Consider the following 24,867-nt stretch of genomic DNA (forward strand, 5'->3'; position numbering starts at 1 on the left):
GACAGTATTTATGGGGGTACATTACACCAGTTTTAATTTGAGATTTTTGTATATCTGTAAACTCATTAATTTGATTGTGTATATGATCAAGTATAAATAAAGAAAAAAAAACAGAGATCAGTTGAATGCTAGATTTTTAAAGTTAAGAAGAAGCATATATTGTCTTTCATATGTTTTAGATTAATGCTCATTTAAATTACAAATTGTTTTCTGTGCTGTTTATGTTCAGATTTTAATCTCTCAATTCATATCTTTGACAACTATTCCATTCTTCTTTGTTCTTTCTTTTCGTTGTGTTCAGGAGTCAATGAGTGCCGTAGTCCGTCTGTCCATAAGTGCGCCCAGATCTGCACCGACACCCTCACTAGTTACTACTGCTCCTGTTACCCTGGCTACAAACTCATGCCAGATGGCAAAGCCTGTGAAGACCTGAACGAGTGCATTAGCACGCCCTCCGTCTGCAGCCAGATTTGTGAGAACACCGTGGGCTCGTTCCACTGCAAATGTGCACCTGGATACCTCCGTGAACCTGACGGACGCACCTGTCGTCAGAACAGTGGCATCGCTCCGTACCTGCTTTACACTAACCGCTACTACATCCGCAAGCTGACCACTGATGGGTCACAGTTGAGTATAGTCCTGCAGGGGCTGTCCAGTGTGGTGGCGTTAGACTTTGACAGCATAGAGAAGAAGCTTTACTGGCTGGACGCAGGGGCAGGTAAGATCGAGAGGATGGGTTTGGACGGGAGCGACAGGGAGACTCTGACGGATGAAGATGTAAGAGGAGCTGAAGGCCTCGCGCTGGACTGGGTGGGCAGGTATGTGAAGAGGATCTTCATTATTTTGCCAATAAATCATTCACTCATTATTTGTTTATTAGACAGTAAGCAGCAAAAAGTGTTCATTTATTTCTGAGAAACCCTGTTTTAGATCTACAGGAGAATGTTATGGTTCAATGAGTATTAAACAGTCTGGTTAAACAAAATAAATGAAACTTTTTGTGTCTCCTGCAGGAAATTGTACTGGGTGGACGGTTATTACAGCTCAGTTCACGTGATGGAGCTGGATGGACGTTACAAGAAGAGGCTGCTTTCAGAGCATTTTATAGATGGAAATAACACATATCTCATCAGCAGACCTCGAGCTGTGGCTGTTAACCCTAAATACGGGTACATAGATACTCACATTCACACACAAACTACAGCCCTTGATCCGTAACTGAGACAAAAACCCCAGCTGATATTTAATATTATAATACTAATCACCATCCTAACTCTTGATACAGTTATTGAATTGCTGACACCAAATTTTAACCTTCACAGAATACAGTATTCAAAACAGATTTCACTGACAAATTGAGTCACCAATTCATGACTCCTCAAGGTAGCACTTATGACATAAGTGAGGATGGTATGAACAGAACTTAAACCAAAGGAGAAGCTGACAGTGTAAAAAAGAGTTAAAGAAGAGTGCACCAGGAAAACTTTGGTAGGGTAAAAACAAATTAAGAAATGAAGCATGATGAGAGCTCAGACTGACACTGACTGCAATGAATAAATACATTTCTTTGGCTGCACAGTGATGCAGTGGTTAGCCCTGTCACCTCACAGCAATGAGGTTCCTGGTTCCTGGTTATGTATTGTATCATACTGTATGGGGCCGTACCGTACCATACCATACCATATCATATTGTTTTGTACTGTACCGTATCATACTGTACTCAGTGTTTCTTATAGTATGGTACAATAATGTATGGTTTCGTAGTGATTGTGCTGTAACGTATCGTATTGCATTATATTGTATCATATCACATCATGTCATTTTTTTGTCGTATTGTATTGTATCACATCATAGGGTATTGTATCACATTGTGACGCATCATATCCTATCGTATCATATGGTTTGTATTGTATCGTATCATATCATATCTTCCTGTATCATGAATTACCCTCCAGTTTCCAGTTTCATAATATTGTAAATCTACAGTGACTGATTTTAAGACCTTGTTTTTTGATCGTCCCATTATTCTGTCTTTCCATCCTTCCTGTTATCTTTACTCCCAGTTGGCTGTACTGGACTGACTGGGGTGATGAAGCATATATTGGCAGATCAGGCATGGATGGAACCAATGTTACTGCCATTATTACAACCAAGCTAGAGTGGCCCAGTGCGCTGACTATTGACTACACCACCAACAAGATCTTCTTTGCTGATTCTCATCTTAACTTCCTGGAGTGAGTCTAGAGTCCAAAGTCTTAAGTTTGTTTACAATAGTTTTTAGTGAATTCAAAGCAAAGTGTATGAACTGTCCTGTGTGTAAACTTTCAGCTTTGCAGACATGAATGGTAAGAACCGCCTCAGAGCCATTTCTGGTTCACTTCCCCATGTGTTTGCTGTAACCCTGTTTGAGGACTGGGTCTACTGGACCGACTGGAACACACACACAGTGGAGAAGGCTCACAAATACACTGGAGAACAACGCACCATCATGGGAAACAACACACATCGGCCCTATGACATTCATGTGTACCACCCCTACAGACAGCCTCGCAGTATGTACATCTAAGCTGCTTGTTATAATGCTGTCACGGCAGACTGCAACTCAGGTTAAACCTGTACTCTTTGATTCTTTACTCCTCCCAGGTGAAAACCCTTGCTCCTCCCATCATCTGACGTGCAGTCACTTATGTCTGATTGGTCCCGGAGGGCAGCAAGCTTCCTGTGTCTGTCCAGATCACTTCATTGGCCTCATGGTGGGCTTCAAGGTCCAGTGTGTGGCTGACTGCTCCAGTACACAGTACCGCTGTGGAGACAATGAAAGGTCAGATTTGAAACATCAAACATTTATGTTTCTACTCACAGTACTCATTTTCACTTTCTTAAATTTCCAAAGCCTTATGTTTTAGGATATCTGCATCACATTATACATTTACATAAAATTCTCAAATCTTTTAATTAACCACAAACATAAATTCTTCAGTACTAAGTGGAAAAAGCTTTATTCTTATGCATATAAGATGCACCGATGCTAGATGTCAAGGACAAGAAATACAGATCCCTTTCTGTACTGAAAATAAAGATGAGAGTAAGGCTAAATACAGAAACCCTTTTGACTAAGTTAAGTAAAAATTTTTGATAAATCATTCCATTTTGATCGATAAATATTAGAATTTATGCAATATAGGAAAAGCCAGGAAAGTCAGCGCTACTCCTAAATCACTCACCTTTCACGCTTTTTTGGTTTAAGTTATAATTAATTGAGACAAGAAAAGAATATTAGAGAACATTTCAGGTTTCATTATTTAGAGTACATTGTCACTTCATTTTTATCAAGCTTCTGCTGAAGCTGCCAAGAACATTTTAATGTCTTTAGAGTTATAGTTAATTGACAAAATCTTTAGATATAGGAAACGATTTTCTATTGAGATTGTTTTATTGACCCCAATAACACAGACCTTATTGAAATGAAGTGGTGTATTCCATGTCTGCCAGCAAGATAGGTAAGAAAATAAGAAATAAAGTACTAGGAAATTACATCACATGATCACTTGATCAAATCAAGTGTATAGTGCTAGTTCAGGCAGGCCAAGGAGTCAAGCGCTGCCATATAATGAAGATCAGCTGATCTCATGCAAGCCCTCATCAGCTCACGGCCAGCTGATTCGCTAATTGCACTCATGCTGCCATATTTAAGCTGCTCTAGCCTGGCTACGCTTTGCTGCTCTCTCTGTAAGCTGCTTTAGCAACTCTCCTCCACCCCAGCTCCTCCTTTATTCTGCTTCTGACTCAATCAGTGTCATTCTCTTGTCATTGTTGCCTTCTCTGCTCTGCTTCTCTTGGTGTATTTTGCTGGTTCTTCTTCTATAGGCACAAGAAAGGCAGGGAGGTGTACTGTTCCTTCTTGAATATTTATAACCACAAATCATGTGTGTTTCTTGACAAAGTGATCCTGACTCCTGACTGAACTGAAAAATTGTTGGATGGAAGTTTCACTTCAAAAAGGTTATATATGGATATAAAAAAGGTCATTAAACAACTTTTAAAAGCAAGTAAAAGTGAAGAAAATGATTGAAAACATTTGCTAGATTAATTTTAGATTTCTTCTGTCTCGTCTTTAGGTGTATCCCCATTTGGTGGAAGTGTGATGGACAGTCAGACTGTGGCGATGGCTCAGATGAACCTCAGACCTGCCCTCCACGTTTTTGCCCTGTTGGCCAATTCCAGTGTCAGGACGGTAACTGCACTTACCCCGGCTTCCTCTGTGACGGCCATGCTGACTGCCCTGACAGTTCAGACGAAGACGCTGCTCTCTGCAGTAAGACAACTTAGACACACCAATGAAAGAGCATATTTAAAGGAATGCTCCTTTTGTTTGAATTTAGCTTATGGAGAAAACATTTGTTGGTAAAAAAACAAAAAAAAACAAAAATAGGCTCTAAGAATTCAAAATGCGCTTTTTGCCCCCTAAAGGTGATCACAGGTGCGAGGAGAACCAGTTCCAGTGTAAAAACAAGATGTGCATCCCAGTATCTTGGCACTGTGACGGGATAAACGACTGTGTAGATGGCAGTGACGAGGACCCAGAGACTTGCGCTCAGAAGACCTGCAAACCGGGACAATTTCAGTGTGCAAATGGGCGCTGTCTGCCGTCGAGCTACGTATGTGATGCCCAAGATGACTGTGGTGATGGATCTGACGAGCCATTTGAAATCTGCAGTAAGTGAGACGTTATGAGACTGTAGTTTAAGGAAATTAAAGCCAGGTAGAAACATAACGATATGATAGTGGTGAAAGAGATGGAAAGTCTTTTTCAGGTGCTGTGGCAAAAAGAAAGACATACAGTACCTTGATTTTCTTTAACATTTGTCAGCTGGATACATAAGAAACGCTTGTTGATAGCAAAACAAAGCCAGAACAGACCGTTTTAATATGCATAGGTGTTTTAATGACATACAATCAATGTGGACATAGCCATGTCCAAAGAGTAACCAACTTTCTTAATAATGCTCTGCTGGGTTTTACTTTCTCCACACATCTTTGTCCTCCTTTTTTCCGTCTCACCTATGCGCTCCTGATTTTCTCATCTTCTAACTTTTATTCTGTTGTCGTTTGTCTCTAATTTCTCAATATTTCTCTTTCTCCCTATAGGGGGTCCAGATTACAAGTGTGATGAGGAAACAGAGTTCTCCTGCAAGACAAACTACCGCTGCATCCCTACGTGGGCACGTTGTGACGGCACCAATGACTGCCTTGACAACAGCGACGAGCAGGGCTGTGGTGAGTGACATGTCAGCAGATCTGATAGTATGTTAGAGCATAGCTGGACCCACCTAAGGACACAGAGCACAATGTTCTTATTAAAGTCTGTCCTTTACTGAATATTTATTTCCAAATGCTTTAAGAGTTTAACTTTAGAGGTCTAAACTTTCTTCTTTCCTTTATAATCATAAATATGATGTTTCTGGCTTTACTTCCCTACAGAGGAAGTGACCTGTGATCCTCTGGGAGATTTCCGGTGTGACAACCACCGCTGCGTCCCTATTCGCTGGCAGTGTGACGGCTCCAATGATTGTGGGGATGGCTCAGATGAGAGGAACTGCGGTGAGTGTCACACTTCTGAATCATTTTTAAAAACAGCCACAGTTTTATGTCAACCAGGGTTACAGAATTATTTTTGTTTTTTTTTTTTCTAGTCTGTCCTTTTTTAATGTAATTATTTCATGTCAGAGTGGCAAAACATCACATTTGCTGATTACATTTTCCTAAATTCGCACCCATTTTTGCTGTTTGACTCACACAAAATGCTGTAAAAATCCCACTTTAGAATTGGATTATTTATGAAATAGAGTCCTTGTATGAATTAGCTTGTGTGATTGCAGTAAGACCTTATCCTGGTGTCATGCTAAAGATGTTTATGTCCTTTGTTATGATTGATGTGTGCAGAGCCGAGACCCTGCTCTGAAAGTGAGTTTAAATGTGATGATGCACAGTGCATCCCTGGAAGCTGGGTGTGTGACCATGACAACGACTGCGGGGACAACTCAGACGAGCGGGACTGTGGTGAGTAGACGCTTCACACAGACACTGCCTTGAAACATTCTTTTTTGTCACACTCATCCAATACCATCCCGGCTCTCTTCCAGAGTTGCTGACATGCCGTCCAGGTAGTTTCCAGTGTGACTCGGGTCATTGTATCCCTGCTGCTCTAGAGTGTGACGGGCGCGCTGATTGCCAGGATCTGTCAGATGAGACCAAATGTCGTAAGTGAACAACGTGAAAACTACCTGACGGTGCATTGTTTTAGTGCTATGTTTAATACTTGATATTTGTCTGTGTTAAAGGTATATGAAGGCCCTTAGTTTTCAATTTTTAAAGTAATCAATCATAAAAACTTTTATATTTATTTAATTTACTAGAAGTTATTAAAGCAGACAAAGCTGTATCATTTTTGCCTAAATTCTTAATAGATTTGTTGGTGCTTTAGATCTCAATTTGATTTCAGTGTTGCGTCAATCCTTAAAAGAGGGCATTCATATCTGCCTGATAGGCAAATCATTTCTGGGGACGCATGATCCTGGACTCTCCTAAGTTTCAGCTAAGTCCTAGATATTTAACACTTCTGGCTCTGTCCGTGCTAGAACTTCCATATTTGTTGCAGTGGAATCGAAACAGGTATTAATGTAGTTTGAGTTCTTCCTGAACTTGACTGAGTTTAAAATTCTGGCTTTTAAAACAACTGTACTGGGGAGCTACTGTGTCTTCTCTTTTTACACAAATCAGAGTCATAGAGCTGAAAAAAATCATGAAAAGGGATCATCATCAGCTCCTCTCAGAGTGATCAGAATGTACAAACCGTTGATGTCAGGATTAATTTTTCCCCCATCCCAACAGCAACTCGGTTCCCAGGAGGCCGTTGGTGCCCTCAGAGCCAGTTCGAGTGCGCAAACCATCTGTGTGTGAGCCAGAGCTGGGTGTGTGACGGCACAGATGACTGCGGGGACCGCTCAGATGAACAGCTCAGTCTATGCTGTGAGAACCGCTGACTTACAAAAATGCTGTGCTCTTAGTTTTTAATTGCAGAGTTGTAGAGAGTGAATGTGATATACTCACATGATAAAGATGGCAGTGTCTCTGATTTGTGTTTGTTTGAACAGTGAACATCACCTGTGAGATGCCGTACAAGTTCCGCTGTGCAAACGGATACTGTGTTTACGCGGGCCTGCTGTGCAACCAGAAGGACGACTGTGGAGATGGCAGTGACGAGAAGGAGGAACTCTGTATGACTCACACACACAAAACACTGTCGTTATAGTTCATTAGGACTAGACTAGAGAGGATCTGACTCTTATGTGACAGAACCTTACAGATCCAGTTTGTTTCTTACATGTTACTTAAATGTGGCACAATGGAAATGTGTTGATTAAAAATGTCTTTTTTTTTTTTTTTTTTTTTTTCAGGAATTGTCATGACATTTTTGGTGAACTTTTTATGTTTATCTTCTGGCCCTTCAAAAAAAAAACTGAAATATTTGGGGAATATTTGATGACACTTTGGGTGGTTTTATACAGTAATTTTTGAATTTTCACAGACATTTTTTGAAAATGTCTTAGAAATTTGGGGGAATTTTTATGTTTTGGGAATCTATAATAGTTTTAAAGGACATTTTCCATACCTGCAGAACTTTTAGGGGAGTTTTAGGTCATACAACCCTTAAAAAAATTCTTGTGGTCCATCATCAGCAAAATTACTATGCCATACATCTCTTACTGACCTTCACCAACTGCCTGAAACACTCAAAATGGATAAAATAAAACAACAAAATATTCAGATTTTTTGTGTAATACAGTAAGATTAGTCTGTTGTTCTTATGTGCAGACAGACAGTTATATGCATCAGTTTTTTGTTGAAAACTACTTCCTGTTGAAAGACAAGGCTTTGCTTTTATCTTTATCATGTCCTTTTTATCTAAATAAGAATGTATAGCTCAGTCTCAGGAGAATAATAAGAGCTCTAAAACTTAACCACCAGCTAACTTAAGTTTTCTATACTTATAGTTTAGTTTGTGAATTAGAATTAATTGATTGATTGAAATGTTTATCTGGAACATGTAAAAAAGAACAGAAAATGATCGTACAACTTCACAGAGGCATTTATAAAATACTTAAGTGATTATTCATTGTCATTCATTTTTTTAATCCTATTTAATCCCACCCCTCTTCCATAACTTAGAATAGATCATTATTACAGTTGTGTTGTAAAATAAATCCATATGATATTTTTTTACATTATTTCCAATATATTTTACTTTGATATAATTTTTGTCATAAATTTGATCATAGTCGCAAGTTCTGTACAAGTTTGGGGAAAGTATGATCAGATTTTCTGTCTTTACAGCTGTCATTACAGCATTGAGACATAAAATAAATCTAAAACCAAGCAAAAATAAAAAAATTAAAATATAAAATATATAGAAATATACGATCAGAAAAAGGAAAGATTTAATTTAGGCAAAGATAGGGCATAAAATTAAACATGAATTTCAATAAAAGGGTTACATCAAAAACTGAATAGAAAATGATTAGAAGTGATTGAATTCAATAGCAGCAGCTGTAAATTAAACGCAGGATGCACACATGCATCTCACATAAAAGAGGAAACTAGACAGATGTTGTGTATGGGTGTCTATGAGGTCCAAAACAAATCTCCCTTGGGACAAATAAATACATTTTTAATCTTGTTAAGATGCACTGTTCCTCTACATTCAATAAATGATTTTTTAATGTTGTATTCTACACTTGTTTCTTCAAATTAAACATGTTTACAGACACACTGTTCCTCTATGTACAGTAAACTTGTTTTTACTGCATTGTATCAGAATTGTTTCTTTAGATTGAACATGTTACATTCTTTCAAACATAACCACAGCTTAATCTGTAATAAGGTCATGTTCAGTAAATGCACCAGTAGTCATCAGTTTCTGATTTGCGTAGGATTAATGTGAACAACACTAATGCCACACGAACTTTCCCCTTGTAAGGCCTCTAAAATGAGAAATCCCAAACTGAAATCAGTGATCTGCTCTAGACACAAAGCCTGAAACATACATGGGATAAGGAAATAGTCTGTTTCATGAAATTGTTACACAATCAGCTTAAACATCAATCAGAGCAAATTATTTTGAGAGGAGATTAAAGAGTTGCTGGACATTGCCTGGCTCATCTAAATCCATTTGTTGTCAGGGAGGAGACAGTAAAGAAAAACAGAGGGAAGGCTGTGGAGAAGGCTATGACTGAAGAAGAGATTTAGAGGATACGGGACAGTTTGCTGTCAAACTTCAGTGTATAGGAGGCTTGGGGTTCATTTTGTCTGCCAGTGTGTGAATCCATGTATTTATTCTGTTTTAGTTGTTTACACATTTGTCTGAGCTCTTAAACCTTAGAAAGAAGTGGAGGCGGACATGCTCTCACATACACACACCCATCGACCTTCCCTGAATGTTTGCACTGATGACTCATTCTGTCCTCCTCAGGCCGTGAGCCCACGCTGCCCCCCTGCACTCTGGATGAGTTCAAATGCACAAATGGACACTGCGTGGCCCTGCGGTATGTCTGTGATCACAACGACAACTGTGGGGACCGCACAGATGAGTTAGGATGCAGTGAGTATCAGGACACACTAAATTCTAACAGTTTTCTGTGATCATCATACACACCTGAGGATCACACAAGAGCTAACAGTGTTAAATGTAAAATCAGCGTCAACATCAAAGGAAGATAATGCGGGGAACACAAAAAGCTGCAGTTCCTTACGTAGCCTCTAGAGGCTGGCTGTTCAAAAACAAACAATCTCCATTATGACCCAACATTTTTGGAGAGTACTTTAAAAATCACTACTGATCTCTATTGCTCATTCTTTTATCAGTAAAAAAATCTCCATGATTTGCATATTTTTAGCCATGTATGATAAAGTTTCGGACAAATACATTCGTATCTGATAAGACCTCTGAAGTCTTGTCAGTGGTTTATTTATCTTTTTTGTATCAGACACTAACACTGTTTTTAACTTGTAAATAAGTGCTCTGTTTTGTCCAACAAAAGATTTTGGCCAAGATCGCAACTGTGATGAGAAACTCTGTCAGCATGAGTGTACCAACCTGAACGGCACGGGCTTCATCTGCTCCTGTAGACCCGGATACAAAGTGAACCCAGACAGCACCTACACATGCCAGGGTACAAACACAATCACAGTTAATACAATCTCTGAACCCCTTTTAGAGATCTGTTAGTTAAACCAAACGTGAACCTCCCTCTAAACTCTTTCTCACAAGCTTGTTTTGCCGTTTCAGACATCAACGAGTGTGAGGTGTTTGGCACCTGTCCTCAGGTGTGTAAGAACACAAAGGGGGGCTACGACTGTGAATGTGCACCTGGATACCGAAGAGTTGGCAACGGGGACATGTGTGAAGCTGAGGGTAAGATTTTATTCTGACAGCATTCAAAATATGACTTCAGCAAAGCTAAAATAATGGCTTGGCTAAACTTAGTTAAATTCAATTTAAAAGGCAGGTAAAAATTGAATTAGATGATTGCTGACAACCTAGGCAGAGAATGGCAGAAGCTGACAACAGCAGTATTTTTGGTGACAACATCAGTGATGAATCAGACAAGAACAACAAATTTAGGTGATGACCCATATCATGATGTTATTGCAAAGGCTCAGGAGGCGGAGGTGTATGAGGAAAATTTGATATTAATGATTTTTTTTTTTTAATTTATGAACTGTAGAGCAAAGGTTATTCCCAGTTAAAGCCGTGTTTTTGACAGTTTATTTGTGTTTGCTTTAGCGTCTGGGTCTGCCACAAATGCTGAGAAATAAAGATTTAATAAACATTGAAATTTTCGTTTTTCAGAAAAAAACTCTGGTTTTTGGAAATTGTACTGAAACACTACTTAAGAAGGTGTTTTTCAGTCAGTCTTAGGTCTACATGGATCAAAAATCGAAAGACTGATTCAATATTTTATACATCTGTGCACTTAACCGTTCTGTCTTTTGTTATCAATTATTTTACGTGTCTTTTTTGCCCTTAGGAGCAACACCCCTGCTGCTTCTACCAGAAAACATTCGTATCCGCAAGTTCAACCTTCAGACAGAGACTTACCATGACTTCCTCCAAGAACAGGAGCACATCACAGGACTGGACTACGACTGGGACCATAACAACACTGGATACAGTGAGTCACACAAACATTACTGATTCAAGACTAATTTTATGTCAGTTAAACAAAAAGTAATTCAGACTACTCAATCAGTCTAAATGTAAGAAAATACACAGAAAGTGTCCAGATTTACCCCCCTTTTTAAAAACTGTCAGCAGGTAAACAATGTCAGATTAGGTGTGGCTATTGGTAGCATTGCTAGCATTCCAAGTCTTCAATCCTCCTTGCATGCCTATAAACATTTTTATCTAAAGCTTATGGATCTTAACCATGCTGCTTTTACAAGATGCTGCACTGGCCAGAGAACTACTGTAATTTCGTTGTACACCTGTTGTGCAATGACAATAAAGGTTTCTTGAATCTTGAATCTTAAACTCCATTCACTGTGTTTGTTTACATCTAGGCAGAAGAGCCATAAGAGCTACAGCCAGTATGTGGCTACAGCCCTGGCTTGTGGCAGTTTGAGTAATACGTTTAGCTGGTATTGAGTGTCAACATACAAAAATATCTTTACTTCTCACAACCAAATACTAAGGGTTAGTTAGCTAAAAGTGGATATAGCACAGTGAAAGATGGAAGACAACTTTATCTGCATGGAAAATACAAAATGAAAGTGAACCTTTTGTTTGACGATGTCCTTGTGCTTGTCAGGTATGGTGTACTTCACTCTAGCTGGTAAGGGCTCTGCACCAGGGGCCATAAAGAGAGCGTACATACCCTCAGTGGACGATGGCAGCAACAACATCGGAGCTGCTGTCGACCTCGGCATCAAATACATCACCAACCCTGGTGGCATCGCCGTGGACTGGGTGGGCAGGTGAGTTGAATTTTATTTCCCAATAGTTATGTTTTCTTTTAGAAGCTTATATACAGAATATTTCTGGAAATATTTTGGGGAAGTTTGTGAATACTTCTGTCTTTCTCCTGCGTGTAGGAACCTTTACTGGGCAGACTCCAGGGTGAGGAGGTTAGAGGTGGCCATGCTGGATGGACGCTACAGGAAGCACATAGTCAAGACTGAGCTGGGACAACCGTCTGCTGTGGCTGTTAACCCACGACTGGGGTGAGACAAATAAAAAAGGGACACCACACCTGATTAAATCAAACCAGTCACAGATTACATTAAAAAAGGACTGCAATTTATATGGTTTCATGGGACTTTTTAGAAATCTTTTTAATTCCATATAAATATTTTTCTACTTTTTAAAGTATTTCTATTACTGTGTGTATTCATTGGTCATGAAAAAAATATGAAAGGAGTTCTTTAACCAACCAATCTCTGCTTTGTACCTGCAGGATGTTGTACTGGGCAGACAAAGGAGATACACCCAAGATCGAGTGCTCATGGATGGATGGTCAGGAGAGGAAAGTCCTGGTAGCTGATGGTCTGGGTTGGCCCACTGGCCTGTCAATTGACTTTACTAACGGGGACAGAATCTACTGGTCTGACTGTAAGGAGAGCCACATAGAGTCTGTTCTGCCTTCAGGAGAGGACCGCAGAACTGCTGTCTTCATAGGTGAGGAATTATTTTCAGTTTGATTCCAGTGTTTTTGTCAAATTATTGTTTTTATTTTAATCTGGGGTTTGATTAAACTGTTCACATATTGTCACTCAGATGTTAGGAACCCGTTTAGTGTGAGTGTGTTCGAGGACCATGTTTACTGGAGCACTGAGGAGAAGGGTGAGGTGTTTCGGCAGGACAAGTTTGGCCATGGAGTCAAGACCAAGCTGCTGACTGCTGGGCCGTGGCTGACCCAGGTCTCTGTGTACCAGCAACAGAGATACAACTCTATTGGCAGTAAGCTGCACACTCTTAATATATTTATAACACACTTACATGCTTTGTGCTGTTTTTGTGCTTTTATGCTAACAGAATAAATTTGCCTTTACCTTTATCTGAGGATTATATTCAACTATTTAGAATGAAACTCTCTACAAGCTTTCTTCTTTCATCAACAGTGAAGAATCCATGTAAGGGAACCTGCAGCCATCTTTGTTTGCTGCGACCAGGAGGTTACACCTGCGCCTGCCCCGAAGGCACCAGCTTCATCCCTGGCAGTAACACTGAATGTGACGCAGGTCAGAAATCAGCCTGATTAAAGCGTTCTGTGTGGAGTTTTTAACTGGTAAAGCAACAGACAAAAATGAATAGTCATGCCTCTTTATGACCTGGAAAAGCAAACAAGACCAGCAGCAACTGGACTGACAATTTTTCATTTATTTTTAATGCCTGTAATTTTTGCCAAGGGGTATGAAACAGATAAGATGAATTACAGGACTCTAAAGAAATACTTTTAACTAGGGATGTAACAGTATTAAAATCTGACAAAATGATAATATCAAAGTAACAAGTCCATAGTACGGTATTGTATCAGAAACCCCTGACTTGTAAAAAAGTGACGTTGGCATTTATTTAACAACAATTACAATTTCAATACTACAATATGTACAAAAAGGGCCGTTGGTGTGCATTAAGCTTAAAAATATATACTTATACCACCAAAATGCTTCCACACATCAGATTTATGAAGTGACTGGAGCCTATACGATCTCAGAAACTTGCCACTCAGTTCTCTCTTTTTGCCTTTAAGATCTATCATGTGAAGCTGTCACATGTCCAGATGCTTTTGTTTCCACTGTACCACGAAAGTATCAAAACCGTTACATCTCTTTTGTTAACAGGTGCTCTCAAGCCAGGTGGCGCCTTTCCTACATGTGTCTCCCCCTCTCGCTCATCCCTGTTTCTGATTCCATCCACTGTCTTTATCTATCAATAAAGCCTAAAAGCTCCAAAATATATCTTAAAATAAAAAAGAGATCATAGGTACTGTTTTGTCTACAGGGGGTGCCAGAATTTAGGCAAGCAAAGTTAATCACAGGAGCTTTAATTTTCTCAGTATGCAGATTAAACAGTTTAAGTTTAGCAACAACATTTATGATTAAACTTGTGATGTCAGTAAAGCTAAGCATGATGAAGATTCAATAGAATCAGAATGTGCCTTGTGTAAGATAACTGTAAATCTTTCATTTAATTGGTTTCACTTAAGAGGAAAAAAGAGTTAGAATCTGAAAAATGAAAGAGAGGAAGCTTAGAAAAACCAGGTTTGAAATGTGTAAATCTGTGGTAAAAGTAACCCTCTAAATCAGGGGTGTCCAGACTTTTTCCACCAAGGGCTGCATGCGGAGAAATTGAAGGCTGGCCGGGCCACATTGAGAAAACCCACTTATAATGTGTTAAAGACAGTGAATCCAACGTTAAAATGTTTAAAAATATTTATAGAAAAATATTCTACATCACAGCTTTCCATTAATGGCTTTTTAAAAATAAAGAGCTCAAAAGTGTTAAGTTAACTGTTCATTACTGATCTTGGGATTGCCAATCAGAATTCAGGGGGTCTTCCCCTCTAGATCCACCCCTGCTTAGGATGAAAAGACGAACTTTTTAAGGTGACAGCTCATCTCCACATTCAGACTCAAAACAAGAGCAAACTGCAGGAAGCTGTGCAACTTTAAAGTAGTGATGGTACTGAAAGATGATTAGAGCCATCTGCTTTCTAACCCAGACCAAAAGACGAGCAGGAAAAGGAACAAATGAGCCGATTAGCGCTATTTTCTATAATCCGTCAGTTGGCCCGCAGGCTGTAGTTTGGACACCCCTGCTGTAGATGTTCATGAAGTGGCCTTGTTTTGTTTCTTTTCTCTCTCTCTCAACATTGTTATCCTGTATGTGTCCTCTGAAGGTGTATGAAAATTCTTTACATGTTTAAAATAAACTTAACTGCTCTGACCCGTAGTAATGCTGAAATGTCAGATTTATTCTTTAATCTATTTTATCTTTAAATCACCTCAGGGTTCGATCCTATACCCACCATGCCTCCACCCTGTCAGTGTCAGAATGGAGGCACATGCTATTTTGATGACAACAGGGCTCTGTGCAAGTAAGTCTTTCTTACTTTTAGTATTTCTGCACAATTTGCTGTAATCATGATAATCTAAACTGATGTAAAGGGAGGGTAAAGACTTTACTTTGCTGTAATAATTAAGATGATTCAAAGTGGAATTTATTATTCTGAAATAAATTATTGAATAAGCACAGTTTTTGAAATAATCCACCCTTTTATGTTTGTTTTTATTCAGATGTCCTCCTGAGTGGCAGGGAGATTATTGCGAGACAAACAAAGCCAGCGTGCTAGCATCCTCTGGTATTATTTTGAAGTTAAATTAAAGCATTCCAAGTCTTTATAAAATTAATGGCTAATTTGGAGTCCTGTGTTAATAAACTGCTTTTCTGTTTCAGTTGGAATCGCAATCGGGGTGACAATATTGATCGTGGCTCTGCTGGCTGCTCTGGTCTATGCTGCCAAGAAGAAACCCAACCTGCTGAAGACAATACAGGAGAGGATACCCAGCATGCCCAGCATGCCCAGTATGCCATCAATGCCATCCATGCCATCCATGCAGACCTTTAGGTGAGAAACAGAGACATAGACTAAATGACAATGTTTCTTTTAAACTCTCTCTTATAGTTTATTTTTTACTCTCTGCGTATGTTCATTTTTATTCTGTAAAGCTCTACTTTCCACCTGATTCTTATGTGATTATTTTCAGAAATGGAGTTTCTCCAAATGCAGCGTCAACAGACGGGATTGACACCAGGCTGAATCCTGATGCAGTCAGTAAAATAAGTCTCTGATGACTTTACCATCTGAACACTTATGAACTCTACTGCTCTTATCTTTACTCCCTATTCATACACCTTATCTGTCTGGTGCTTTTATAAATGTATTTAAAAGACGAATGCTTTCAGAGCAGAATTACAATTGCTTTTCTCTCTAAACTTTGAAGATTGTTTCCAGAGCAACATTTCACATCACTATTTAATCATCCAGCATAGAAATATCTCCTTGTATATGAATCATCTTAAATCATAATAATATAAAGTCCTTCACATGAAAAGATTGATTAAATTTCAGCCCCCACAACTCATTCATCCTGTCCTCTGATGTTTCCCATACAGTTTAAAAAACTCTGCAAAACCAGGAATAGGAGGAATCAGAAAATCACAAAAAATGCTAAATTTTTCAAATTTTTGGAAAAGTGAAGCATGCTTAATCAATATTGATGCATTTATCGTGTTGACCTGCTGTGGTTTAGAAACACATTAGAAGACACATCAGTGACCAAACATAAGACATGTCATTGACTGCCATTCATTCTGATAACCAAAGAGCTGTTTTGATTTTTTACTTCTCTGTCTTCAGGTTCCCTCTATGTCTGTGTCGATGGTGGACACAGAGGGGAAGAGTTTTGAGAATCCAGCGTATGAAGCTGGAAAAACACCTGCAGCTAAAAGCGTGGTGACAAACACCTCGTCTCCTGATGGAACACCCAAGGTCAATACATAGAAAGCACTGCTTGCCTGTTGACTTCATTGATTCAACTCTACCTCCTGTTGCTGGTAGCTGGCTGCATATACAGACTGCATGGCAACAGCTTCAGAGTGTAAACCACAGGCCCCATTATGAAGAAGAGATACTTGATTTACTCTGCAGAAAGTCTGAACTTATACATAGAAACTTGGTGGAGGTATTGTGTTTGAAAGAGAAACACCTTTGGTTTATTATACATAGAGATTGGGAACCTTCAAAATGCTATAATAAGTACAATATAATATAAACAAACAACAAAGCATATGTAAGCAAGGGAGCACATACCATATTAAACTACGAACAATACTGCACACAACTCACAGGGCTTTTTAAAATTAGTAGTATTTAAAAAAAGACAGTGCTCTTTGATGATGGCCATGAACAAATCTGTAAAAATATCACTGAAACTAAGGCACAGCTTCACAAAAAAATTTAAAATGCCTTTGATAAACTGACATGTTCTTTAAGTAGAGCATGATTACAAACATAAACTGGATGCATTTCTGTTACAGTTGAGGGACTTGCTCTGTAATTTCTTCTGCTGGAAGCTGAAACATGTCCGATATTTTTCTGGACGAGCCCATAATCAGTGTTTACCAAAGACAGAACCTTTCAAAGAAATCTTTGAGGACACTGGACAAACCTCTGTCCATCACAATCAGAGCAACAGGACGTGACGTATTGGGCATGTGCAGCCCAGAAGAGTGAACTACAAACTGTGAGCTCAACAGGCAACTGTTAGTTAGGCAGTCGTTCACTATCAGTGGAACCAGTCACTGGATCCTTCCATCCATCTATTTTCTTCCACTTATCCGTGGCCACGAAGCCTAGACATCTCTCTCCCCACGACATTTTCCAGATCATCTTGTTTTGATCAATTGAATTCGCGATCTTATTCTTTCAGTCACTACCTATAGTTCATGACCGTTGGTGAGCAATGGAACAAAAATATTGACTGATAGATTGTAAGGTTTGCCTCTTCACCGCAACAGTTTGGTTGGCAGTACTGCCAATACTGGACCAATCCACCTGTCAATCTCAAGGTCCATTCTACCCTCACTCCTGAACAAGACCCTGAAATACTTGAACTCCTTCACTTGAGGCAAGGACTCCTTCCCCTCCTGGAGGGAGCAATCCACCATTTACTGGCAGAGAACCATGGACTCAGATGTGGAGGTCAGTCAGTGAATCAAACTCAAAATCAAAATCAAGAGAAGAACAGAAACATCTTTACTACCAAGAAAAGCTTCCAGCATGGTTCTTTGCCCTTCTTCTAATAAAGAAAAGGGGTCCAGTTCTGTTAAAATTGCTATAGCTACATCTGAGCTAATCGCTTCACCAGTAGCCATCTTTACTGGCTTGAAGTCTAGCAAAAACCTGCCAGGAGCTACTGCTTATTCAACTCAAATGACACTGATTGGTTCATTCATTCTTAAAGAAAAGATTAACAAAGAAATTGGAAACATTCGTCAGGACAAAGACATTCAGATTTCCAGGAACGCTGGCTGCAGTACTGAAGAAGCAAGATGAGCAGCAACCAGCTATTGGTATGGCAGTTGAGCTCTCAGCCTATGATGTCTGTGAAGCCCACCAAGTTACCTCTGGTGGTCACTTGTGTTTGAGGAGTTATCCTTTTTTTAAGTCAATCTTTGCATTGAGGTTTATTTATGATACCACCATTTTCTTTAGACGCAAGATTTGATTGGTCAGTGTCAGCAAATTTGGAGTAGGTGATACTGGTGGTCACGTGATGAAACTTTAGATCAACTATAGCAATGTAAATATCCATAAAAAGCACTTTAAGAAACTGTGCACAGGAGCTTAAATTAATCACAGAGCCTGCCATGTGTAAGGTTACATGTAAACTGTTGATAGCTTGTATAGATTAAGTCCTATTTGTGACCCTGTGCCTTCTTCCTCAGGAGTTCATTGCCGACCCCCTCTCTGTGGAAGGAGTTGAAGTCATGGATGCACCCACCAGAAGTTCAACAGAACCTGCTGCTGCATCTAAAGTCAGTTTAACATTCATCAACCATTCACATTTAAAATCAAATATTTTTACACCCAATAACTGAAGAGATTCATTCTCACTTTCAAATTGCACTGAATATAAAGTAGAGAATGCACAACGTCACAAAATAATGATTATTATAGTCTGTATCGTAATTTAAATGAGCTTTTTCTTTTCCTTGTTGTTTTTACAGGAGGCTTTTGAGAACCCAGCATACAGCTCAGACTCGGAGGATGTCAACGTCGCTGCTGCACAGCCAGCTGCTTCAAGTGTGCAGGTAGTCATGGAGATGCATGTCAGAGTTTTACAACACAATGTTATCTGCGGGTTTGGTGAAAAATCAGTAATTAACTTGCTCTGAATGTTTGCAAAATTCTAATTAGTCCTTTTTTTCTCCAGCTGTTTGAACCCATTGTGGATGATGGTTTGGTGTCTTTCAAAAACCCGATATACACGGTGAGTCAGTAATGACAAAACTCTGAAAGTGTTTGGAAGGTACACAGGCAGCAGACACTCCATTAATTAATCTGGATGTAACTGGACTAGCTGGTTATTGATTTTACATGCAGGGCTGTAAAATTCTTCAGAGCTTCTGCATGCGTTTTACTTTCATTTTACAACCCTTTAAGCAACATTGTGGTGGCTATTTGGACCTTGTCTTGTGAATTATGCAACATGACTATATAAGCTACATATTAAAGCTCTTATAGGGAGTTTTTAACTGGATATCAAATAGAATTAAATTATTTCTAATATCTCTTTATGACCCACAAAAGCAAACAAGATTATTTAGCTATTTGACGGCTGGATTGGCTATTTCTACATTGCCATTCTTTATTTCCACTGCCACAGGGTAGGTAGGTTGGACAGACTATTTTAATGAGCTATGACAAAACAGCTGCATATATTCACAGTAAGTGACACGCTTACCTGGTATAAGAAAGCTGCAGGTATTTTATCGACACAAACCAAAAGCAAGAGCTTTAAACTTATGCGCATAACAGGAGCAAGTCTTGGTAGGACAGAAATAATGCCACATTGCTGAAATTTCTAAGAAAATTCTGTATTTTTCCAACAGGAGAACACATTTCCACCCACTTCGGACTCTGACATTTGATGCAAACTCCTCATCAGAGACTGAAAACTTGTCATTTAATGACTGAGCAAAAAATGTTTGTAAAAGAACGTATTTGTGCTTCTTACTAGCTAAATTTTAATTTGAATGTGGCTTTTTCTGCTAATTTTAAAAAACGTAATTTAATGTAATTAATATAAGACTCGATCAATGACAGAATAAAGTGAAAAGAAACATGTAAATGCTGTGTTTATGATGATGTGTATTTAATGTAATGTTTTAATGTAAGAAAGTTGAATATTAAAACTGCCATTGTCATCTTTCTGTCAGAAGTGTTCTGATTTGACTGCAGACAGTATGAGATGTCACATAATTTCAGATCCAGGCCTTTTAAACTACTGAACATAATCACTCTCTTGCATCTTCCTTGTGAACAAATCTCAGGGGGATCTGTTATTACAACAAGGCTCCCACTGCTTTCATCCACTCCTTTTATCACACACACAGACCCTGGTCCCACAGCTACTGTATCTGACCCACTGAGCTGAGATGAAATGCTTTGTCGCTATCCATTTAATCACACAGAAAGACACAAATTGAGTCCGTGATCATAGTTCAACAGCTCCACTTCTCTCCTCTTATCACAAATGTCTGAGCCAATCAAGGTCTCTGAGTGTGCTGCAGCAGCCAACAAGGAAAGCAAAGAGACAGGGGAAAAGAGGAAAAATAAACATAAAGGAATGATGAAGAGTGAAAACACAATAGGGAGAAATTCTAAGAGGGTGATATATTTCTGTGGTCAGTGATGATTCATAGTCAGTTTTCATCACTCTTGTCCCCACGGGGCTTTTCTGAGCATCAGCCAGAACATGTACTGAACCCTCTCACTGGGAGACTCTCAGCCATGGAGGGATGGGTGAATAGAAATGCTCAGATTTAAGAGGGGCGGACCCAAAAGAGGCATGCAGCTTGCAGCATGTGTGCACACTGTGCTGCCTTCATGAGCTGTTGGAAATCAGAGAAACTCCATGATAGATCTGATGATGCAAGTATATACTGCTGAATGGCCAAGAAGTTTTTATTTTTCCAATAATTTGTTGGGATTTTATGAAGAATATGAGACTTAACTGTTACGATAGATTGTTACGAATGGAGATTTAGATGTTAAATGTTCCAAATATATCTATAGTATCAATTATGTAAAAAGAATGAAAATGGAAAGATCTTAGCAGTCCTCTGGTGATCCACATAAAGACCACAAATAACTAAGAAATGAGAGTAGGCCATGACCTGTCTGAGTATCAATAGGTCTCCAACCCCAATCTCCTATCCACCCTTTTTTTAATTCAAGTGTCTTTTGGTTTTTATAAACATTGCTATAAAATCCAAGCCATTATTACAGTATTAGTTCCTTTTCTCTAACCATTTGGAACAGTACAAATACAGTAAACAATAACTTGAACAGTGTGCTAACAGCTCATATGTTTTACAAATAATTTCTGTTACAGACAAGGATACAAAAAAAGGGCTGATAAATCATGCTGACAGCCCTGAAAATAACATTTAAGTGTTAATTAGGACAAAGCATATTTGATTATGTGATTTATGGCTGTTTCCTAAGGTGGCCTAGAAGTGCAATACCAAATTAAAAGGCTTGAACACTTTTACAAAGCTTGAACCAAATTTACATTAATCTAAACATTTTTACTTTTCATAAAACAAATATACATTAGCAAAACATTTTTGAAAATGAACTAACAAACTAAAATTTTGCTAAATGATTGTACAAAAAGTCCAATACAAAATGACAAAGTGTAAACCACAAGTAACAAATCTTGATGCAAATGTAAAAAGTCCTATACAAAAGTTATGAAGTCTGACACTTTAACAAAACTTAAAACAAATTTAAAAAATTTATTTAAGAATTACAAAGTCTTAAATACTTTTACAAAACCTTAAACAAAATTACAAAGTCTGGAGCAACCATACCAAAACCTGACATAAAATTTCAAACACTTTTTCAAAATGAGAAAGTTGTTTATCATTTTCTTTCAAAGCGTGTAAAAGTGTTCTTGTAAATTTGTCTCAGCTTGTGTAAAAGTGTTTCCTGTCTTGTAAAATGTAAATTGAAATTGAAAATTGAAAATTACTTCGTAGTTTGCTGGCCCATTCTTGTCATACACACATTTTTCTGATCTTTATTGTATCGGTTTTAAATTAAAATCTGACAGTGGGAAGCAACCATCCTTGTTTCCTCGTCATTTTCATGTAATTTGTTGACGTTGAAAATTACGGAGAGCACCTAAACTCAGCACAGAGAGGGGGAGAGAGAGAGAGCGAGCGCGAGAGCAGCCTGACTGACTGACAGACAGACAGAGGGGGAAGGGGAGGCTCGTGCAGCGATAAACTGAAAGGAGCTGATGAACGAAAGACCTCAGCGTGTGCACCGACAGCTGAAGGCGAGGAAAAATACAAACAAGAGGAAGGAGGGAGAGAAAACACAAAGGGGGGGAGGAACAGTCGTGTTGAAACAGGAGCGGCGTCGGTGGGGTTCAGAGAGGGACAGACAACAGGAGAGAAACACGCACGCGGAGGCTGAGGGGAGCCCCAAACAAGGTGAGGATGCTTTTTTTTGTTGTTGCACGTGTACTGATTGAACTCTAGCTAGCGCCTCACCAATGTTAATTTCTGCTTGTTTCTTGCAAAGTAGTGATACCAACAGGGACACTATCAGTTAATGTTAACTGAGAAATTGTGAATTATTCTTTATACAGCGAAGTGCAATTTGTGTGGTGAGGTTTTCTTCAAAAGGAGGTTTGAGTAAACCGTGTTTATATGACAGGTATGTTACTTTGACTATTATTAACTACCAGCTCATGCAGGACAATAAGGTTTGAGGTAATTCATCTTCATGGTCTATTAAAATGATTAAAGATGTCCTCTCTACCTCCTTTATTAAAGCTTTAAGAACGAGGAAGCTGTCAGACATGGCCCAGTGGGTGTTAGCTTCAGGCAAGGGAAGGGGGTTTTTACTTTTTCTATTTTATGTGCCTATCATTGGCTTTCAGGAGAGGCAGGGCTAAAGGGAAGGTCAGTGTTTATGACAGAGGTGGATTTAGTAAACAACCAAAGAAAAAAAATGGGCAACAATGGCATAAAACCCAATCACAAGGATGAATTGAAGTTCAGGCTGGGCAGTATGGGACACTTAGTTTTCACTTAGTTGTGAAACGTGGATATATTTTCAAGCGAGATATAGGGTCAAACAGTATGGTTTAAATTGATATAGTGTATGTTTATGTTGTCAGGCCTAGTGCTTAGAAGAAAGCCAGCCTCTATTTGTAATATTAATGCTCAGTAATAGTATCAATTTGTTCATTTTGCTTTATCTAAAGTACATTTTAATGCATCTTTTCATGTACATGTTGGAATTGTGCAGCTGGCTGTTCAGCAAAGTGGTCGATAACATTTTCCATTTGGCCCATGTGAATTTATCTTTAAATAGACCTTGTTTTCATTATTTTACAGAAAAAACATAAAGAACATATAGGCTACTCATGTATTGTCACACAGATAAAAGTGTCGGTATGATTTCTGGTCCATATCTCCCAGCTCTATCCTAGACTAGGGCTGCAACTAATGATTATTTTTTATGTCGACTAATCTATCGATTATTTCCCCGATTAGTCGTTTGATCACGGTTATTTGGCATACTGTTTTGGATCCCCATTTTACCTAAATAGTAATTTAAATAGTAGCAGTTCACCTGCCTTGCAGGTTACAAATAACTAAAGGATGGCTTTCTTTAAAGTGACTGGTGTGTCCATAAAAATAAATAAAGCAAATAGCCCATCTAAAGTCCAAAAGCACAAATAAAGCTTAATGTAAAGAAATCAAACTTCCAGCCCAAGTGACTGAACAATAGATTTAAATTTCTTTAAATTGCAGTGCAGGAACGTGAGCATGTCAACATGTTCTGGTGTGAGGCTGGCTCTCTTCTGTGAGGCGATGTTTCCAGCTGCTGAGAAGAGACACTCAGAGAGCGTAGAAGTAGCCCCCACTTCCTGTAGTGAACTGCAAAGATGAGTTTTTACCGGCCGGTATTTGATTTTACCAATATCAAAAACAAAAATACGATGCATCGACGCTTGAATTTCTACGTCGACTAATTTTTATAGTCGACATAAACAATTATGGCGGCTAATTGTTGCAGCCCGAGCTTAGACACTTTTTTGGGTAATCTCTCTGCCATGTTTTGGTTGAAATTATGATGTTTAACTGAATTCAACCAGGTAAATTGACTGGTAGGAGGATGTTGTTCAAAATGTAGGTTTATTTCAGCCACAAGAAAAAAAAGCCCTGTTAAGATTTTGAAATTGTAGCCCAAAAAAAAGACACATCAACAGGATGTAGAGGAACAGAAGCAGAGGTAAATTCAATCTCCAGACACTAGAACCGATTCTTTATCCTGCTGCTGTGTCTCCGAGTGGGCGTGTTGAAGGTGTTCAGAAGTGATGTTCTCCTTATAAGCCTCTTAAAAGCTGTCTGGCTGCTGACCTCATCTGCACTGTGTCTTCTTTTTGTAATTTTATTTCCAGCATTTTTTCTGGGAAAATTAAAATCTGAACCAGAGCATTCAAGAGGAGCTTTAAATAAAAGTCCTGTCTTTTATATCCTACATAATAACTGTGATACCAAAGCTTAAACAGTAAGCTGTTTATCAAAGCAAAAGTTTTGTTCTAAATAGTTTTATTGAGAAAAAAGTAGGGAAACATACTGATAAGTTGTTTTATTCTGCTACTGGACTATGATCTCCCTCATCATATAGTGACCTTTGTTTTTGGAAGCAGAGGCTTTTAAGTGGAGTGACGAGGAGTGAAGACAGAGTGCCTTTGGAATTTTTTGACATCTTACAGACTAATAATTCTGCTTGCAGGTCTGTAGTACCTCAGTTTTTGCTCAGTTTAGAGAGCAGAGGTATCTAATTTTGAAATGAGAAACACATCATTAAGCCTTTTGTCGAGTTGTAATAGATTATCCTAATACCCTTGCAAAATGTACAGCAGGGAAGTTTTTTTTTTCCTCAGAGCAGATATTGGAATGAAATCTGTCATATCCAGAGATGTCAGATCAGC

At 38.8% G+C, this 24,867-nt stretch overlaps 2 protein-coding genes across 6 annotated transcripts in view; both read left to right on the forward strand.

Annotated features, from left to right (window-relative positions):
- lrp2b (low density lipoprotein receptor-related protein 2b) overlaps positions 1–20,036 on the forward strand; it is a 54,156-nt gene extending 34,120 nt beyond the window's left edge. Inside the window, exons 51-81 of the mRNA XM_041815855.1 lie at positions 302–818; positions 1,014–1,169; positions 2,064–2,234; positions 2,329–2,552; positions 2,644–2,821; positions 4,119–4,315; positions 4,471–4,716; positions 5,149–5,277; positions 5,482–5,601; positions 5,944–6,060; positions 6,144–6,260; positions 6,892–7,029; positions 7,155–7,277; positions 9,530–9,658; positions 10,098–10,229; positions 10,346–10,471; positions 11,088–11,231; positions 11,868–12,033; positions 12,151–12,279; positions 12,513–12,733; positions 12,833–13,015; positions 13,177–13,296; positions 15,068–15,155; positions 15,355–15,419; positions 15,515–15,686; positions 15,826–15,889; positions 16,479–16,610; positions 18,569–18,658; positions 18,851–18,934; positions 19,057–19,113; positions 19,736–20,036. Of these exons, the coding sequence (XP_041671789.1) occupies positions 302–818; positions 1,014–1,169; positions 2,064–2,234; positions 2,329–2,552; positions 2,644–2,821; positions 4,119–4,315; positions 4,471–4,716; positions 5,149–5,277; positions 5,482–5,601; positions 5,944–6,060; positions 6,144–6,260; positions 6,892–7,029; positions 7,155–7,277; positions 9,530–9,658; positions 10,098–10,229; positions 10,346–10,471; positions 11,088–11,231; positions 11,868–12,033; positions 12,151–12,279; positions 12,513–12,733; positions 12,833–13,015; positions 13,177–13,296; positions 15,068–15,155; positions 15,355–15,419; positions 15,515–15,686; positions 15,826–15,889; positions 16,479–16,610; positions 18,569–18,658; positions 18,851–18,934; positions 19,057–19,113; positions 19,736–19,774 (4,574 nt within the window). The 3' untranslated portion in view covers positions 19,775–20,036. The remainder of the gene's footprint in view (positions 1–301; positions 819–1,013; positions 1,170–2,063; positions 2,235–2,328; positions 2,553–2,643; positions 2,822–4,118; positions 4,316–4,470; positions 4,717–5,148; positions 5,278–5,481; positions 5,602–5,943; positions 6,061–6,143; positions 6,261–6,891; positions 7,030–7,154; positions 7,278–9,529; positions 9,659–10,097; positions 10,230–10,345; positions 10,472–11,087; positions 11,232–11,867; positions 12,034–12,150; positions 12,280–12,512; positions 12,734–12,832; positions 13,016–13,176; positions 13,297–15,067; positions 15,156–15,354; positions 15,420–15,514; positions 15,687–15,825; positions 15,890–16,478; positions 16,611–18,568; positions 18,659–18,850; positions 18,935–19,056; positions 19,114–19,735) is intronic.
- Positions 20,037–22,105: 2,069 nt separating this feature from the next.
- LOC121528327 (MAGUK p55 subfamily member 3-like) overlaps positions 22,106–24,867 on the forward strand; it is a 30,308-nt gene continuing 27,546 nt past the window's right edge. For all 5 annotated transcript variants that reach the window (XM_041815726.1, XM_041815728.1, XM_041815727.1 and 2 more), the window contains exon 1: positions 22,106–22,348. The gene's annotated coding sequence lies outside the window, so the exon portion shown is untranslated. The remainder of the gene's footprint in view (positions 22,349–24,867) is intronic.

This window comes from Cheilinus undulatus, linkage group 20 (genome assembly GCF_018320785.1).
Source record: "Cheilinus undulatus linkage group 20, ASM1832078v1, whole genome shotgun sequence".
Lineage (NCBI taxonomy): Eukaryota > Metazoa > Chordata > Actinopteri > Labriformes > Labridae > Cheilinus > Cheilinus undulatus.